We start from the raw sequence: 19,397 nt of genomic DNA on the forward strand, positions 1-19,397 counted from the left end.
GTTTCAGAGAGGAGTAGTGAAGAATCCAAATGGAAAAAGGATTTCTTACAGATGGGAAGATTTGAGATGACATTATTCTGATTGCATCAACCCCTAGAACATTGCAGAACCTCCTAAATAAGTTTCATCATCATTTTATAAAAAAAGAAGAAATTAATTATAACCCTCTGTACAGAAAAAAAAATGGATGACAAATGACTATTGTCTTAGTTGTGATATGAAGTAGGACCTATGGAATTGGTCCATCATTTCACATTTCTTGAGATGGATTCTGTGGATGTACAGTGAACTGGGCCCGGAATTAAACTTAATAGGAGGAAATGAGAGAGCTGTCTTACCCTTGAGAATGTGAACAGTATTTTTAAACTCAGATCAAATGAATTAACATTTATAAACTTTGCAAACTTTAAAATGCTACATAAATGCTAGTTATCATTATTATAACTATCTCACTTCATTAAAATGATTATTAAAAAAATTTCTTTGCAAATTTTATCTGTAAGCATTTAAATAAATATTTTCCCTGTAGGGTGAGATACCTACTTTTTTAGGAGAAAAGACAAGTTAAAGATTTCTGGCAGTAATGTATCCTCTCTCCAAAGCTTCCCTAAGATTTCTAGAATATACAGGAAAGTTCCCTAATCTAACATATCCAAGTATCCATAACATACACTTAATCATCTAGGTACTAGCCAACTTCTCCCATGATGTATGTTGGACTTTTGGGAAATGGAAGGAAGGATGAGGTAGGGCAGGCAACTTGGTTCATTGGAAAAAACCCACTGAATTTGTAGTGAGGAAACTTGGGTTCACATACCCAACCACACTCCTGTTACAACTGTGTGACCTTTCAGATCCTCCATTTAAGGATGGTATTCAGGGCAACCATCACTTCATTTCTCACTTGGCTGCCTTTCTGGACTTCATCATGTTCTCATGAAACTCAACTTCCTGTAAGATCACATCAACTCTGAAACCCACACCTCCTCAGTACCTCCTGCCTCTGGGGCTCCTCTCACCCTCTGATTGGAGAGGATGGAGAGTGGACATTGGAGAGCTCCTCCCACATACTACATTTAAGGGAGATGCCCAGGACAGCCAAGTTATCATTTCTTATCATTGCAGGACTCTATCATGCCTCACCCCTAACCCTACATTGGATTTCACCTTCTTTTTATGTGCTGTCTTCCCCCATTAGAATGGGAAATCCTTGAAGGCAAGAACTGTTCTTTGCCTTTCTTTGCATTCCCCCAGTTAGCACACATAGTAGGTGTAGGCATTTAATGCATATTCATCGACCAAATGACCTGTGGCAAATCACTTACCTTTTCTGGGCCTTAATTTTCTAATGCAGAAAATTCAGACAACAACCTTGAACTAAGTTCATTTTTTAAAACATCAGGCTACAATCTAGACTTCACTATTTCTTAGAAAACTCCACATAATAGAAGATTAGCTCAGTCCGGAATTCACACCTCCGAATCGTCTTCTGCATTGCCCTTCTTCCTCTGATTGGATGGCTCCTCCAAGAACCTCCACTTGAGAAGGACACTCAGGCTAGCCATCTCTTCATTTTTCACCAGGCTACAATCCAGCCTCTCTCATCAGATCCATGGGCCAGTATTACTTTTATATATTATCTTCTCTAATTAGAATGTAAGGTCCTTGAGTTACTTCTATTTGTATTCCCAATGCTTAGTATAGTGCCTAATCCACAATAAGCACTTAATAAACGCTTGCTGATTTACCTTGTCTAAGTGAACGCTAAGATCCCTCTGAGCTCCAAGATTCTATGATTACATATTTTTTCAATAAATAGGGGCTTATATATTGGTGACCATGTAGAGTATATAGTTGGAAGGATGTTGGATTTACAATAAGAGAGTATAAACTTTGAGTTATAGTTTTAACACTTATGATCCTGGCAATTCATTTTATAACTCTAGACCTCAGTTTCCACAGTTGCAAAATAGAGAAACTAAAAGTTATACTAACTCATACGGCTTTGTGTAGGAAGGATCTTGTAAACCTTACAGAACATCTTCTAAATAGGAGCTATTATTTTGATTATCACTGACCACCATTAGTTTCAGAAGTTTTAAGTTGGATACTTAAAAAGTAGGCTTCCCAAACACACCAGTATTCTGGGAGGTATGGGAGTAATGGGTGGAAAACTGAATGTGATGTACCAGGGATAAAAGTCATCTGTCAAAATGCAAATCAGCCAAGAGGTGTAGCCAAAATGAAGCTTTTTTTAACCTGTGGAGGGAGAACAAGGAGCCACCTTATACTCCAGCCAACAGAAGCACTTTGACTAGTTTCTTGAGCAAAAGAAGAGCCAGCTTCCCTAGTTCATTTTATAAAGCCCAGGACGATTTGGCTGCACCATTTGCTCCTAACTGCTCCTGAGTCTTCTCAAGACACTTCTTGGAGAGAAATGGCCCATAATGGACTTGGGATCTTCATTCTCATCATCATTTTGCTCCTTGATCAAAGCCAGCCTGCCAAACTAAAAGCCAGAAAACACAGCAAACGTAGAGTGAAAGGTAACCGTTTTCCTTTATATGTTAAGAGGTTTGTGAAATAAAAGTGTTGGGAAGGAACTTAGAACATAGAACATAAATGTGTCTATGCTGACATTCTCTTCTAAGGCCTCTTTCAGTTCTAACATTCTATGTTCTGAAGCCCCTTCTAACTCTGATATTCGTTGCCTTGTCTTTTTTTTTAACATTTAAAAAAATAATTAAAAAAAAGAAATATTTCAAGAGGGAAAAATTATCAAAGACTCAAGTCAAGGGAAAGGATCAAAATCCCTCTTTATTCCTTTCTGTAATTCTACAGACTTCAGGGAACTGCTAGGTAAAGGTGATTCTGATGTTTGCTTGTCAATTTTCCTTCATTAATAAATAACCCAGGATTGAACTTCTTATGAATAATCAAAACATAGAAGCAAAAATAGAATCGATATCCACATGTGACACCATATAAATGTTGTGTGTCATTTATGCTTTTCTTTTCTATGATTATAGAGATTCTTTTCCCAATTTCCTATCTTTGCAAATACTAGTTTGGGCTTGAGTAATTGTAAGTTAAGTTTTTTTCTGGGCAATTTCATATTTGCTAGTACATTTTCTTGAAGTCCAATTCTGACCCTGCCTGATCAGAAAATACAAGAAGGAGGCTGGAGGGAAAGGGAAGGGAAATAAAAGAATGAATGCAGACAGAAATGGATGATGTGGCAAGTTTATATAACCACCATTTTGTCTACCTTAAAGGACCTTTGCAAAATGGTGATTGCTGCTAATATCTGAGGCCAGACAATGAGGAAGAACAGGAATATGTGTATTTGTTAGTCATATCTCTATGTATAACCAAGGTAGATATTGTTTTGGTCCCTAACTTATCACGGGTACATCTCAAGGTTCAGTCTCCACCCCCAAAATAATATTTTTTTGGCAGCCTCTCAACATTACACTGAAGAAACCAAGACTCCCAAGTGGGATTTCTTTGGGACACGAACCATGATCATCTGGGACAGGGAAGGCTTTGTGAGAAGGCTGAGAGATGAAAAATGCTATGCCTGAGACTCGGCTCTGGGAAACAGATCGCTGGGACTCTATATACTTTACTACACACAAACCCTACACCATAGAATATCAGAGTTAGATGGGTCTTTGGAACACACAACACAACACATAATGAGAGACTAGCCAGAGTGAAAAGAGAATTTCAGTGGGAGAAAGAATGGCCTGCCTCAAGCCCTGACTCTGCCATTTCTTAGCTGTGTGACCTTGGGCAAAATGCTTCTCCTCTCTGGTGCCCAGGTTTCTCACCTGTAAAATGAAGTTTGAAATAAAGCATTTTGAAGGTTGCTTCCAGCTTTAACAGTCTGTAAGAGTATATTGGGGGTAGCTAGGTGGCACAGTGGATAGAGCTCTGGCCTTGGAGTCAGGAGGACCTGAGTTCAAATCTGGCCTCAGACACTTGACACCTACTAGCTGTGTGACCATGAGCAAGTCACTTAACCCCAATTGCCTCACCAAAAAAAAGTATATCAGAATTGGAAGGATAACTAACAAAGTTGGAAGGGACCTTTGATTATGTAACATAGAATGTTAAATGTGGACAGAAACTTAGAACAAGAATGTGAAATATTGTGGCAGCTAGGTGGTGCAGTGGATACAGCACCAGCCCTGAAGTCCGGAGGACCTGAGTTCAAATCTGACCTCAGACCAAACATCTAACACCTACTAGTTGTGTGACCTTGGGCAAGTCATTTAACCCCAATTGCCTAAAAATAATAAAAAATAAAATAATGTGAAATATCAGAAGTGGAAAAGACATTTTGGAGCATTTAGTTTAACTGGAGAGATGAAGGAACTTGTCCATGGTACCCACAAAATTTCATGCCAGAGCTTTAAGTTATTCCTAAGTTGTCCAATACCACCCCGTTCAATTGGTTCAAATTCCTGACAATTCTTTTTTTTTGGCTAGTCAGTGGGGTTGTGACTTTCCCAGGGTCACACAGCTAGCAAGAGTTATGTGTCTAAGGCCAGATTTGAACTCAGATCCTCCTGAATCCAGGGCTGGTGCTCTATCCACTGTGCCACCTAGCTGCTCCTTAACATTTCTGACATAATGGGAAGAGCAGTAGATTTGGAACCAAGAAACCTAGCTAGATTCTAATTTTAGCTTTACCCTTTATGAGCTCTGTAACACTGGACAAGTTCCTTCATTTAGCTGGGCTTCAGTTTCCTGATCTCTAAAATGGGGGTAAAAAATGTTAGCTCCCATTTCTCTAGCACTTTGTAGTTCGCAAAGTGCTTTCCTCATGACACCACTCTGAGTGCAAGGATTAGTATTCTGATTTTACAGATAGACAAACTGAGATTCAAATGGGGCAAGTGACTTACCCAGGATTATCCAGGTAACTTAGGATACTCAAATCTAGCTGTCCTGATTCCAAGTCCATGGATTTTTTTTTTACAACAAAGAGTATTGTGACAAGATTAAACAGTACCCATGAGCCTTACTGAGAAATCTAAAGAGCAGACACTGAGGAAGAGAAAAGGAGAATTCTATTACTGGTGCAGTAGATTAAGTACTGGGCCTGGAGTCAGGAAGACCTGAGTTCAAATCCAGCCTCAGACACTTACTAGCCATGTGACCCTGGGCAAGTCCCTTAACCCTTTTCCTCATCTGTAAATGAGCTCGAGAAAGGAACAGCAAACCACTCCAATTTCTTTGGCAAGAAACTCCCCAGCGAAAAAGGGGTCACGAAGAGTCAGACATGACTGAAATGACTGAACAACAACAACAAAAATTACTGGGATGAGGTCTGCAACCTTTTCACCACTGAATGTTAAACAATAGAGCTAAGAAATACATATTTTGTATTTCATAGAGCTAACTCATAATTCTAGAGAGGACCTTGGAGATTGGTCTAGTCTAATACTCTTATTTTACATACAGTAAAACTCAGGCACAGAGAAGGTAAGAGACTTGTTCAGAGTCATGCTACAAGTGGTAGGCCTGGGATTTCAAACCCAAGTCCTTTGATTCTAAATCCAGAAGTCTTTCCACTAGGCCACATGGCCTCCTAATTGGCTGCATTCTCTAATATTTATACTCTTTTCCTCACAGCATTGTGCAGAACTTGGTAATCTGGCCTCAATTTTATAAACCAAAAGTGCTCCCACCTTGCTAGTGGCTCCTCATTCCCTCTAGAATCAAAAATAAGCTTTGTTTAATTTTTAAAGCCCTCACCAAATAGCCCCAACCTTTCTTTCCAGGCCAATTAGACACTGTTCCTCTCCCATACAATGTGATGCAGCCAAACTGACATTCTCTCTGTACCTTACCCGTGGCAATCTATGTCTTTGCACTAGCCCTCGCCCGTGCCTAGAAAGCCCTCCCTCCTCTTCTCTGCCTCAGAGACTCCCTCCCTTACATCAAGATGTGCCTGAAGCACCACCTTCGACGTGAAGCTTTTGCCAGTCCCTTCAACCACTATGCCTTCCCTTTCTTATGTTAAACTTTGTTTTTATTCTTTTTTATTTATGCTATACATGCCTATATATCTATATCTACCTATATTTATATATCTATATAAAGTTATGTGTTTATATATAAATATGTACTATAATTTAAGTTATATACAAAAATATAATGAATATATGTAATATATATGTAGATCTACACACATGCATATATAAATCTTTGTTGTCTCCCCTGTTATAATGTAAGTTCTCAGCCAGTAGACATTGTTTCATTTATTGTATTTATAGCCCCAGTGCCTACCACAGTGCCAAGCACAAAAAGGGACAGCTAGGTGATAGAGTGGATGGAGTATTGGTCTTGAAGTCAAAAAGACCTGAGTTCAAATCTGGCCTCAGACACAGCTAACTGTGTCACTTAACCTCTGTCTGACTCAGTTTCTTCATCTGTAAAATAGGGGGTAATAATAGCACTTATCTCCCAGGGTTGTTGAAAGGAAAAAGTGAGATAATATTTGCTCTAAATAAATGCTAGCTATTAAATACTTGCCAGCTGAAAAGCTGAAAGACAGTAATACTCATGCTGCCTATTTCAAAGTGTTATTGTGATGAAAGCAATTCATGAACTTCAAATCACCACAGAAATGTCAGTAAATACTATCATTATTATAGGTCATGCTCATGGCTAAGATGTAGATTAGCCCCAACTGGGCTTTGAATTCCCTCACAATCAGGATAGAGGCTTATTTAAACTTTGTTATGTTCCTCAGTATACAGCATAATGTTCTGTACATAGTGGGTGCTTAATAATTATTGTAATGTGTTTAGCCCTTTTCTAAAACCTGCGACAGGCCATGAGTAATCCATTCAATAAAGGATGTTGTACTCTAATGCTAATAATAAAAAATAATAACAATAATAGATCTCACCTGAGTAGTGTTTTACCAGGCAGCCTGGTGTGGGGCAAAAAGCACAGGATTTAATCAGAAAACTTGTTTTGAATCCAGTTCTGCTGTTTACTAGCTATATAATCTTGAGTAAATAATTCCCCTTTTCTGGACCTAATTTTCTTCCTCTGTAAAAAGTGGAGGTTGGATTAAATGGTCTCTATGATCATTTCCAGCTGTAAATCATATAATCTAAGGATTGCAAAACACTATCCATACATTATCATCATTTACCCTTCACAACCACCCTGTTAGGTAGAAAGTGCAAACATTATTTCTTTTTACAAAGAAGGAAACTAAGGACAATGGATGAGAAAGTAACACAAACCCGTGAGGTGCGTAATTTTATTCCCATTTTAAAGAAGAAGAAGCTGAAGCTCAGTGAGGGAAAGTGACTGCTCAAGATCACACAGCATTGCCCTGTGTTAAGTCCTTCAAAGAAACTTTCTAATGATCATTTGCTTGTGGGTCATATGAATCAAGGTATTTTCCTTTGTGACTGCCTGTTGGCCTCTCTGTTCAGCAAAGACTACTTTTCAACATTCTTGTCTTGGTGTCTTATGTCTTTCTCCTGTGCACAAAAGAAAAGGATGGTGACCTAAAAACACAGGTGGAGAAGCTCTGGAGAGAAGTAAATGCCTTGAAGGAAATGCAAGCCCTGCAGACAGGTAAGAATGTATGTCAAGGATGCTTTGTTGCTGAAAGGTATAACATGTTATTGAAGATCTGGGTTCAAAGGAGCACAGAATGTCAGAGCTAGAAAGGACCTTAGGAATCAATGAGTCCTACTGCCTTCATTTTATACAACTGTCTTCTTTTTCTTATTTATTTCCCCAGTGTTTAGCACAGTGCCTGGCACATAGTAGACACTTTAGAAGTATTTATCATCCTAAATGACAGACCTCAGAGGACAAAACTGTAGCTAAAAGATAAGAAGTGACTTGCTGTAGGTCACATGGATAGTAAGTAGAGAAACTCAGATTCAAACTCAGATCTTCTGATTTCAAATCTAATGATTTTTCCAACGTACCACAATGAATGAAAAGAAGAGATTCTCCAAAAGCTGAATTGCTATAAAATCCTCATCACTCAACACCAAGAAGAAATAACATTCTAAAAGCAAATAGAGTTGGTTCACACATAAGGAGTAGAAGGGCCTAAGCATTATATAGCATCTGCTATGTGCTAGGCACTGACTATACTAAGCACTTTACAATTATTATCTCATCTGATACTCACAACAATCCTATGAAGTAGGAACTATTATTACACCCATTTTACAGTTAAGGAAACTGAGGTTAAGTGACATGCACAGAGTCACACAACTGGTAAGTGTCTGAGGTCAGATTTGAACTCAGATCTTCTTACGTCCAAGCCTAGTGCTCTATCCACTGCACCACCAGCTGCCTTTGCTTGTGCTACCACATAGCACTTTGTGTTTACAAATTGTAGCTTTGTCAGGTAAGAAATGCAAGAATTATTATCACCATTTTCTAGATGAGGAAAATGAGGCTTAGTGAGGGGACCTGACTTATTCAAGAGCATGTAACTATTGAGTGTCAGATGTGAGATTCAAACCCAGGTCTTATGTCTCCAAATGCCTAGCTCTTTCCATTGTTCCTGTCCAAAGATCCCTGGTCATAGGCAAGCCTGAGTTTCTTTGATATTTCACTGTAGGAAATTACTTACAAATTAAGAGGTTGATTTAAATTATAATCAGTTTTTCCTCTACTTCAGGGCCTGGCTTCTGGCTTCTGCCCCTGACCCCTCAAATAACTCACTGGGTGTTGGTCTTTGGTAGCTCAGACTCCTTTCATCTGCTTAGTTTGTGAAATATTATCACACTCATTATCCCACTAGAGTCTCATGCCAGATGCATGAATAAGGCAGAACAAGTATTATTAGTCCCATTTGCCAAATGAGAAAAATGAGGCCTGGGGGCAGTTAGGTGGTGCAGTGGATAGAGCACCGGGCCTGGAGTCAGGAGTACCTGAGTTCAAATCCGGCCTCAGACATACAAACATATACTAGCTGTGTGACCTTGGGCAAGTCACTTAACCCCATTGCCTAATCCCTGCCTCCCCCCAGAAAAAAATGAGGCATGGAAAATGAAGGTGACTTAGTTCACTATTAATTAGAATAACTGCTAGAACTGGAATCTAGGTGAACTGGCTCCTAGTTAAGCATCATGGCCACTATACTAGGTGATTCCTTGATGGTATTCAGATTGATTTTTTTTAAAGGAATAGGTATAAAATTCAAAATAATGAAACAAGGTAACTCATTTAGTGAAAAAATATTTATTAACCTACTATGCATATGGTGGTATAGGAATTAGCCTGGGCTCTTAAAGGTTATTATGATAAAGCACAAGCTCTGACAGGCTTTACCAAGATGGAAAACCTTTGAGTATGAGGCTGGCACCATACACTATGTTTTTCATCCAAGAAATGTATGAATGAAAAGCATTTAACAAATGCTTTCTGCATCTAAGGCACTGTGTTAAGTATTGAGGATATAAGCATAAAAGCAGGACAGACTGTCCTTAAAGAATTTTTTTTTCTAATACAGCAGGGATTCTTAACTTGGGGTCCATGAACTTACTTTAAAATATATTTTGATAGCTAAATTCAACATTACTGATTTCTACTGTAATTTTATTTTATGCATTTAAAAATCATTATTCTCTTCACAGTCTGTCTCCGAGGAGTGAAAGCACACAAAAAGTGCTACCTGGCATCTGATATCTCCAAGCACTTCCATGAGGCAAATGAGGACTGCATTTCCAAAGGTGGGACCCTGGTCATTCCCAGGAACAGTGATGAAACCAATGCCCTGCGAGACTATGGAAAAAACAGTCTGCCGGGTGTTAATGATTTTTGGCTGGGGATTAACGACATGGTCAATGAAGGCAAATTTGTTGATGTCAATGGTGTTGCCATTACCTTCCTCAATTGGGATCGTGCACAGCCCAATGGAGGGAAGAGGGAAAACTGTGCCCTGTTCTCCCAAGCAGCTCAAGGAAAGTGGAGTGATGAGTCATGTCGGAGCAGCAAGAGATACATATGTGAATTCATCATTCCCTAGAGAGTTCCTCCTGAACACAAAGCTTCCAGGCAGAATGTGACATTGACCCTTCCCATTGATAGATGTTGCTCATCCATAAGATTCAGAAAGGCATGAATGGAAACCCAGACAACCGTATGTGATTAGAACAAAGTGATTGGTCTGCCCAACTGACCACATGTCATCTGCATGGCTGTGTGACATTGGAAATGTCTATGCTACAATATGCACATTATTAAAAATGTTCCCATTGGGACTCACCCTGTCATATATTTCAGCCACTGGCTGGTGGAGTAGCATTGAAAAAAATGAGTTTGAAGTCAAAACTATTAGAATTATTATTATTTAATGAAAGAATAATTGACATTAAGGTTCTTGAAATCTGCCAGTCTCCAGCAGAATTTGACTAAACTTCTTGAGCAATGCCATAGCAATTTGAGAGATAACATTTTTAATTATTTAGGAATGAAGAGAATTTGAGAAATCAAACAGTTTTAGCAGCTGAAGAGAGATGTCTAGAAATTATCCACTCTGATGGAGTCATGGGGAGAGAAATGGCTTTGGAACTGATGGACCTGAGTTTGAATTCTAGCTTTAGTACTTATGTGCTTTATAGCCTCATCTAAGTCACTTTAGCCACGTTAGCCTCAGTTTTCTCATAAGCAAAATGGGGATAGTAAAGCTTGTGCCATGTGCCTCATAAGGCGAGGGAAGTGTTTTGTAATTTAGATCAGTTTTAAAAATAAAGCATTATTAGCTACTAGAACCCATCAGCTTTCACTGTCTAGCCAGACTTGAAATGAAAATCCATATATCTTTTTAATTGAGAAAGTCTAGCTGAAAAAATACCATCTAGTGAAATCCAACTCCTTCATTATATAGAAGACTGAGTTTCTGAGAAGGTAATTGACTTGTCCAAGGTCATACAGGTAGCAGTAAGTGTTAGAGCTTGGATTTGAATTGTGGTCTCGACTCCAAGTTCAACGCTTTTTCCCTGTACCCCAAACTTAGACAATTTCCAGTTATTAACTGTTAAGCTATTGAAAAACTAAATTATCTTTACTCCTAAATAAGAAATTGAAATTCTAGCTACCAGTTGCCAAGACATATCAGTCTGATGGTTATGATTATATTTCTCAGAGCCCCAGTTTCCTCGTTTGTAATATGACAGTGCTTATATTTGTACCATCTACTTCACAAGAGGGCAGATGCTGGAAAACCATGGGAACCTCTTTATCAACTGGTCCCTTAAGCAGCAATTCCCAACCCTCTAATTTTTTAAGCTTGACAAAACATTTTCCTCATAGCAATCTTGGGATATAGAGAGCACAAATATTATCATCTCGATTTCACAGCTTAAGAAACTGAGGCTTAGAAAGAGAAAGTGATTTGCACAATTAAGTGACAGCATTACGGTTAAGACTTTGATCTTTTGACTCCAAATTCAATGATCTCACTGTATCAGGCAGCCTCCTTTAAGACATATCCTTGTGGTGTTCAGGCCACCCCCTGTTTAAACAGGATACAAATCTCACTAGAAAAGGTGATAGTTATCACCCCTTTAAACAATGCCTGCTTCCCTGGTATTTCTCAGTAAGCAAATGAAGGCACTAAATCAAAATGGACAAGATAAGTTAGTTGGCTTATTTGACCACCACACCAGACATTCCTAGAACCATCTGGACACTTCTCATATCGTTGATTGCAATCAAGAAAAACACAACAAATCACACACAGGCAAGAAATGGAGGAATAGCTGCCATTTTACTAACAAATTATGAGGTGAATCAGAATCGGGAGGAAAAAATCCATTTCATTAATTTAATTATCACCATTTAACCTAATTTCTATGACACTTGAAGATTTACAAGAGCTTTCCTGTAAAGTAGATGATGCAAGGGGCAGCTAGATGGTGCAGTGGATAGAGCACCGGCCCTGAAGTCAGGAGAACCTGAGTTCAAATCCGGCCAGACCAAACACTTGACACTTACTAGCTGTGTGACCCTGGGCAAGTCACTTAACCCCAATTGCCTAAAAAAATAAAATAAAATAAAGTAGATGATGCAAGGAATATTTCAGGGCCTTGCACATAGTAGGTGTTGAATTAAATGATCACCATTTTGCAGATCAGAGGATTTTGATTAAAGTTATACAGCGAGTACCCAGCAGATTCAGAATTCAAATCCAAGTCTTCTGATTTCAAAGCCAATGTATTTTTTATTATGCCGTAATGGTTGTGCTAATGATTGAAGAGGTGATATCAGGGGTGTTCTGGCGAAAGCTTAACAACTGGCTCTGAGCTGGGGTTAAGGTGGGGGAGTACACACAACACACTTTAATGTGCACTATTAACATTTTCTTCATCATTTTCTTAAGTCTAGAGAAACAACAAAACCATAAATCAAGCCCGGATATCTAGAGTTTTCTGATATCCATGGTGTAAATGCTTACACTGAAAATTTAACAATCAATTCTCCTAAGCCATACAAGTTGACTCCAGCATATCACTGGGTAAAATGTGATGTTAGTGCTCTTAGATCTAAAAAGTGTTAGAACCAGGATTTTATAGGATCCTAAAATAAGGGTAAGAAGAGACCTGAAAGGGCATCAAGTCCAACTCTCTTTTTATAGAGGAGGAAACTTAGGTCCAGAGAAATGAAGTGACTTGTCCAAGGTTCTACAAATTGTGAGTGGCAGAGCCAGGATTAGGACCCATGCTCTTTGACTTTAAATCCAATTCTCTTTTCTCTATATCATGTGACCTCTATTTAAATCTATATCTGTATGAACCTTCTATCTGAACCCAAAACTCCTATTCTGAACCCACAACACTTTCTTCTAGACCATGGTTAGCCTCAAACACCAGAATCAATGATCTCACACTTGATTTCCATCTTTGTTTGAATACCCAGACTCAAACATTTGCCATCCAGTCTGTATGTCAGACAGTTCATCTGCTGTCCATTTTTTTTTTGCTTTTTGGTGAGGCGATTGGGGTTAAGTGACTTGCCCAGAGTCACATGGCTAGTAAGTGTTAAGTGTCTGAGACTGGATTTGAACTCAGGTCCTCCTGACTCCAAGGCCAGAACTCTATTCACTGCGCCACCAACTGCCCCATGATGTCCATTTTTGCCACATGGATTATAGATCATAAATCTAGAGCTGGGAAGTACTTTTGAAGTCTTCAAGTCTCACCCCTTCATTTTACAGATGAGGACACAGAGGGACAGGAGCTTAAGTGACTTACCCAAGGTCACACAATAAGTATCTGAAGCAGGATCTAAGCCTAGGTCTTCTTGACTCCATATCTGCACTACCCTTTACACCATACTGTCTCTCTTGGGGTGCAAAAATTACTTTCATATTGACATTCATATTCAGATCTCTCACTACTCATCACAAATCCACTGAGCACCAGAAAAAATGATCTCACACCCACCATTTCCATTTCTGTTTGAACAACCAGACCCAAAAAGCTGCTGCCCAGTCTGTAGGTCAGATAGCCCATCTGTTGTCTTTCATTTTTGCTATATGGCCCAGGATCCCATTCCGTGAGAAGGTGGTTCTAGTTCATCTGTGAACATATTCCTCAAATTGTTTACCTAAAATCATTTTAGAGCTCAACTCATCAACTATATTTGTATTTTTAAAATGTAATAATTTTCTTTGTCTATAGACACAGAGTAATCCAAAATACCTTAGATCACTTCATTTAAGCATAACTTTCTCTCATCACATCATTCATGCAATATTGCACATCGATATGTTCTGTAGACCATGTCTTGGCCCACAGTCTCCTTTTCAAAATATGCTTAGAATTGAGTTTCTTAGTTATAGATCTTTTTACTGTCTAATAAAGGCTAAATGCTCTTCAATCAAATACCTTGGTTATTCTGATGTGAAAACTATGTTCTCTGCCATGTTTGTCAATATCAGGAGTGTTCAAACTTTCAGACACCACCTGGAAACCTTCCAGACCAGACCAGCGAGCTAGAGCTCCAAAGGAATGTAGCATTACAGGACTGATGCCCTTCAAAAAGTTTAAAATGTAGTGAAGTGCTTTAAGATTTGTAAGGCCCTTTTCTTACAACATCCCTGGAGGGAGGTTACATGATTACAATCCCTATTTTGCAACTGAGCAAATGGAGACTTAAAAAGAGTCATAAAAATTGTAAGCATTAGATCTGAGATTCAAAACCAAGTTCAGTGCCCTTTCAACTACACCATGTTGCTTATAAATATCATTGCAAAAGAGATTTCTTTTCATTGACAGTGATCAGGCCTCTTCTGCCAATCTAACAATGACCATATTGGATCCCCTCTATATAAATGAGCCACTTTCATTTGGGATAATACCATTATTGGTCCAGTATCTGTCAGTGTTGGGGGGTGGGATGGGAAGATCTTGAACAGTAGTTAAATCAAGGCAAGCCCAGGAGGGAACAGGGAATCCCTAACATATACAGTTGAGAGAAGATAGTGGAAGGCAGCAAAGATTGTAATTAATCACTTCCATAAGAAGTTATGAGAAGATTGAAGGAGTAAATCACAAATAATTAAAGAAATTCAAATTAAAGCATCTCTCAGGTTCTACTTCACACCCATCAAATTGACAAAGATGGCAGAAAAGGATAATTACAAATGTTGGAAGGGCTTTTGGGAAACAGGCATGGTTGTTGGAGCTGTGAATTGGCCAAGTCACAATAGACAGTGATTTGGAACTGGGCCCCCAAAGTTGTGCACACTCTTTAATAACTCAGCAATATTACTACTAGGCTTATTTCACCAAGTAGACCAAAGAAAAAGGAAATGGACCCATACATACAAAATTATTTGTAACAGTTTTTTTGTGTGGTAACAAAGAACTAGAAACTAAGGGGATGACCATCTACTGGGGAATGACTAAACAAATTATGATATAAGAATGCAATATGAAATGAAATATTGAGCTTTGAGAAATAATAAAATAGACAGTTTCAGAGCAACCTGAGGGAGAAATTAGTAGAACCAAAAGAATAATTTATATGACAATACTAACCTTCTAATGAATAATAAGAGATAAGAGAAGATACCAACTCCAGGTCCTTTGTAGAAGCTGAGGTTCAAAAAAGGTCATATAGCTATCAAGTGTCTGAAGCAGGATTTGAACTCTTGTCCTCCTGACTCCAACTTGAGCTTTCTGTGTGCTGAACAACTTAGCTGCCTCAAAATATACAAAATAAATTCACAAAAATCACCAGCACTTCTATACAGTATTAACAAAAAAAAGAAGAAACTTTAATAAAAGAAATTCAACTCATAATAACTACAAAATGCTCAAAATCTATGGGAGTTAATCTACCAAAATACACAATGGTTTATAGAAAATACAACTATAGGACACTTTTGACAGAAATAAAGGAAGAGAGTAATTAGGGAGATACTTCCTTCCATGCTTGAGCTGTTCCAATACAAAGAAAATTACTATAGCACCTATATTTACAGATTTAGTGCTGTAGTAATCAAATCATTGAAGGAATACATTATAGAACAAGACAAAATAATAACAATGTTCATTTGGGAAAACAAAAGGAGAGTGAATCTCAAGGAAAATGATCAGAAAAAATACAAATAAAGTGGAATATCATTTCTCATCTTAACAAAGTATTCATCTGAACCAAATGGTACTGGTTTAAAAACAGAAAGCATGTAAGTGAAAAAAATAGCAACAAAAAGTGGTATTTGTTGCAATGTTTCTGTAGTCTTTGCTGCTAGGAAAGCTGAGACTGGTGGGTTTCTTGAGCTTGGAAGCTATGAGCTCAAGTCAGTCTGGTGCCTGCCCTAAGTCCAGCATCAATATGGTGAGCTCCTGCAAGGGAGAAGGCACCAGGCTATCTAAGGAAAGGTGAACTGGCCCGAGTTGGGAAAGAAGCAAGTCAAAACCTCTGTGTTGATCATCAATGGGAGTGGGCCCCTGATTAGCTATTGCACTTCCAGCTTGGGAGAGATAGGAAGATCTACCCTCATAAAAGGAAGAAGAGGAAGAGGAGGAGGAGAAACTGATTCTAGTGAAAACAATAATCTAATTTTTGATAAACATAGGAAAATGAATTGCTAGAGAGAAAAAAACTCCCTTTTTTTAAAAAATAAAAACTGCCAAGAAAACTGGAAAATCATTTGTCAAGGATTGCACTATATGTCATAAAAGGCTGAAAGTAAAAATGCATTCTGAATGTAAAAAATTACGCCATTAAAAAATTATAAGAGAATAAGATCAGGTATCTTTCAAAACCACGACTAGGGAGAAGAATTCTTAACCAAAGAAGAGACAGAATGTTGTTCCTTGGGAATAGGAACTATATATCTTTCCTACTTGTATCTCCAGTGATTAATAATGTTTGGAACATAGTAAGCACAATAAATGCTTTTCCATTCCATTCAATAAAATAGACAATTTTCATTATATTAAAAAACCCCTTTTACACCAGTATAATCAATGAAGGCATGATTAGAAGAGGAGTAGTAGAGTGAAACAAATAAAAATCTTATATCCAAAATATGTAGAGAATTGGCACAACTTTATAATCCAATAGGGAAATTAACATGTTTCAAAAGATTAGCAAATAGTAAATGATCACAGTAAAATATGCTTCAAATTACTAATTGTAAGTAAATTGAATATTAAACATTAGTGAAGATTCACCTCACTCAGTGCCAATTATCAAAGATAAAAAAGGAGGAAAACAGTTAATGTTGAAGTGGATAAGGAGTCACGTGCTGGTGGTAAAGCTGTGAAGTGATCCAAATGTTCTCTTCAAGAATTCTTTCTGATCATCTTGTGGCCAGATAAAAAGTTGTTAAATTGTTCATTCTCCTTGTCCCAACTATCTCACTACTGGGCATATACTTGATAGGAGTCAAATATAGAAACAAATATCCAGTGTGTAGAAAAATATTCATTGTTTTGTGGAAGTAAAGTACTTGAAATAAAGGAAGAGTCCATTAATAGAGGAATGGCTGAAAAAATTAGAGTATAAGAATGTAATAGAATATTTTTATGCAATAAGAAATGATGACTATGAAGAATTCAGAGAAATATGGGAAGATTTCTATGAACTGATACAGAAAGGAATGGTACAGTAGAAAGAATGAGAGATTTTGGAGTCAGGAGACATAGGTTCAAATCCTAATTTTTCATTATATTGGTCACCTCTATGATTTTGGTCAAGTCACTCAACCTTAATTTCCTCATCCACCAGATTACCTCTAAGATCTCTTCCTATGATCTTATGGTCTTTTGAAATAAGTAAAATTAAGAGAGCAATATATACAATGTGGACAAAAAATGTAAATTTAAAAATCACTGAAAGGAATCAGAGCTCTTCCTAATGGAAAAGCCAATGAAGGTACCAGACAAGAGGGAACAAAACACACCTCATTCCTCATTGCAAAAAGGTTGGGGATTACTAGAACACAACACTGTATACATTGTTTGACAAAAATTTTCCACGTCAAGTGTTTCCACTTAATTGTTTCTCTTTGTACAAAGGGAGAATTCAGTTTGGGAGCTGGGACAGACAATGTCTGTGATGTTGAAACAAGATATATCAATAAAAACTAGTTTGTTTAAAGAAGAAAAAAAGAACAAATCAAGCATTTTCCACATAACGAGGGTGCACACTCTCTCAATAAATATGCTATCAATGGGAATAGTGCTTGTACACAGGGACCATGCACAGGGATATACATGTAAGGAAAACACATGATTAGTGTTTTCATCTATATGGATGAAGGAGTATCTCATTTCTGATGATATAGGGTTGTTGCAGTCCTCTGGTGATATCTTCTCATTTTTCTGTGAAGTTCTCTGTTGTACATCATGTCTCTGCTATCGCTTGGGCACACAGATAATAAGTAAGATAAGATACTTAGTTATTAACTTTGTGACCCTGGGCAAGTCACTTAACCTCTCTCTGCTTCAGTTTCCTCATCTATAAGGTAGGCATAATAATAATACATAATTCACAGGGTTGATATCAGGATCAAATGAAATAACATATGTAAATAACTTTGCAAGCCTTAGAGTGCTAGCTATAATTCTTTTTGTTATTATGAAAAGGGTAGGCTGATAGAAGTAGAGAGGGTAGATCTAGAAATATAGCTAGTGAGAAGTCACCAGACCCAACTAATGGAATGGCCCTCAGAAAACTTTAACTCTCTGATATAGGGTTAGAAATTTCAAGATCCTCTCCAGGATGCCATACAAATAAATTTGAATTCTGGGAAGATGATACAGTAGTACAGAAATTTCCTGGCCCTCCAGATTTCCTCCACAAACAGACAAAAAATTGCCATGAAATGAATGTAGAGCAGCACAAATAAAGGAGTAAAGCAGTTGTCCTACAGAGAAGACTCCAGGGGCTGAGGTTTGGTCTGAATGAGGGGTAAACACCTCCAGGCCCTGAATCAACAAACAGTAGGCCCTAAGGGAAACAGAGTAGGCCTCAAGAAATTTCACCCCAGGAACTTTCATCTAAGGAACAGCAGGCACTGAGTGAGGAAGATTGAAGGACTCCTCTGCTGTTTCTAGAAGTGCTAACCAGACATGATCATGGGCTGTGGCTGTGGGCAAGGAGGAGTGAGCACAAGTCCAGTTAGTGTGATACCACAGGGAGCAAGAACTTTTTCAGGACAGCATGGCTGGGGCATAGGGGAAGAAGAAGGCCTGGGATTATATCCATTGTGCCACCTAGCTGCCTAAAAATCTTTCAGGGACATCTCTCAGACTGATAATTTCCAAAGCTAGCAGAAAGGTAGAAGCAAGATAATAAAAGAAGCTCAGAGCCTGGCCATCCTGGGCCCCTCCTTGGGGAGGGACTCCTCTAAAGAGAAGGGAGCAAGAGCCTAGATGTAGGGTCCCTGGGGCCTGATATATCCTCCTATCTAATAGGGATATATAAGTACCTTTTTGTTGTTGTTCAGTCATTTCAGTTGTTTCTGACCTTTCATGATCCCATTTGAGGTCTTCTTGGCAAAGATACTGGCATGGTTTGCTATTTCCTTCTCCAGCTCATTTTACAGATGAGGAACTGAGGCAAACAGGGTAAAGTGACTTGCCCAGGGTCACACAGCCAATAAGTGTCTGAGGCTGGACTTGAACTCAGGAAGGTGTATGGTACTCTATCCACAGTGCCACCTAGCTGCCTCATGATCTAGGACTTGGCCAAAAGTCAAATGACCAGGACAGAAACTGTGGGACCAGGGGTCAGCCTATAGCTCTTTTGTTTTGAAACCATAGTGCTTTCCAACTTGCTGGTAGAGTCTGGGACAAACAACTGTCTGCTTGGGCTCCACCTTAGGGCAAGTCTATAGTTCTGCTGCTTAGATCCAATCAGAGTATTCGGCTCAG

General features: G+C 38.4%; 1 protein-coding gene across 1 annotated transcript; it reads left to right on the top strand.

Annotated features, from left to right (window-relative positions):
* The first annotated feature begins 2,419 nt into the window (after window positions 1-2,419).
* On the top strand, window positions 2,420-10,236 carry CLEC3A (C-type lectin domain family 3 member A). The gene is made up of 3 exons (XM_020964938.1): window positions 2,420-2,546; window positions 7,528-7,611; window positions 9,639-10,236. The coding sequence occupies exons 1-3, from the start codon at window positions 2,438-2,440 to the stop codon at window positions 10,028-10,030; spliced, it is 585 nt and encodes a 194-aa protein (XP_020820597.1). The 5' UTR covers window positions 2,420-2,437; the 3' UTR covers window positions 10,031-10,236.
* The last annotated feature ends 9,161 nt before the right edge of the window (window positions 10,237-19,397 follow it).

Source organism: Phascolarctos cinereus, unplaced genomic scaffold, assembly GCF_003287225.1.
Source record: "Phascolarctos cinereus isolate Bilbo 61053 unplaced genomic scaffold, phaCin_HiC Scaffold_2;HRSCAF=192, whole genome shotgun sequence".
In the NCBI taxonomy this organism is placed as follows: domain Eukaryota; kingdom Metazoa; phylum Chordata; class Mammalia; order Diprotodontia; family Phascolarctidae; genus Phascolarctos; species Phascolarctos cinereus.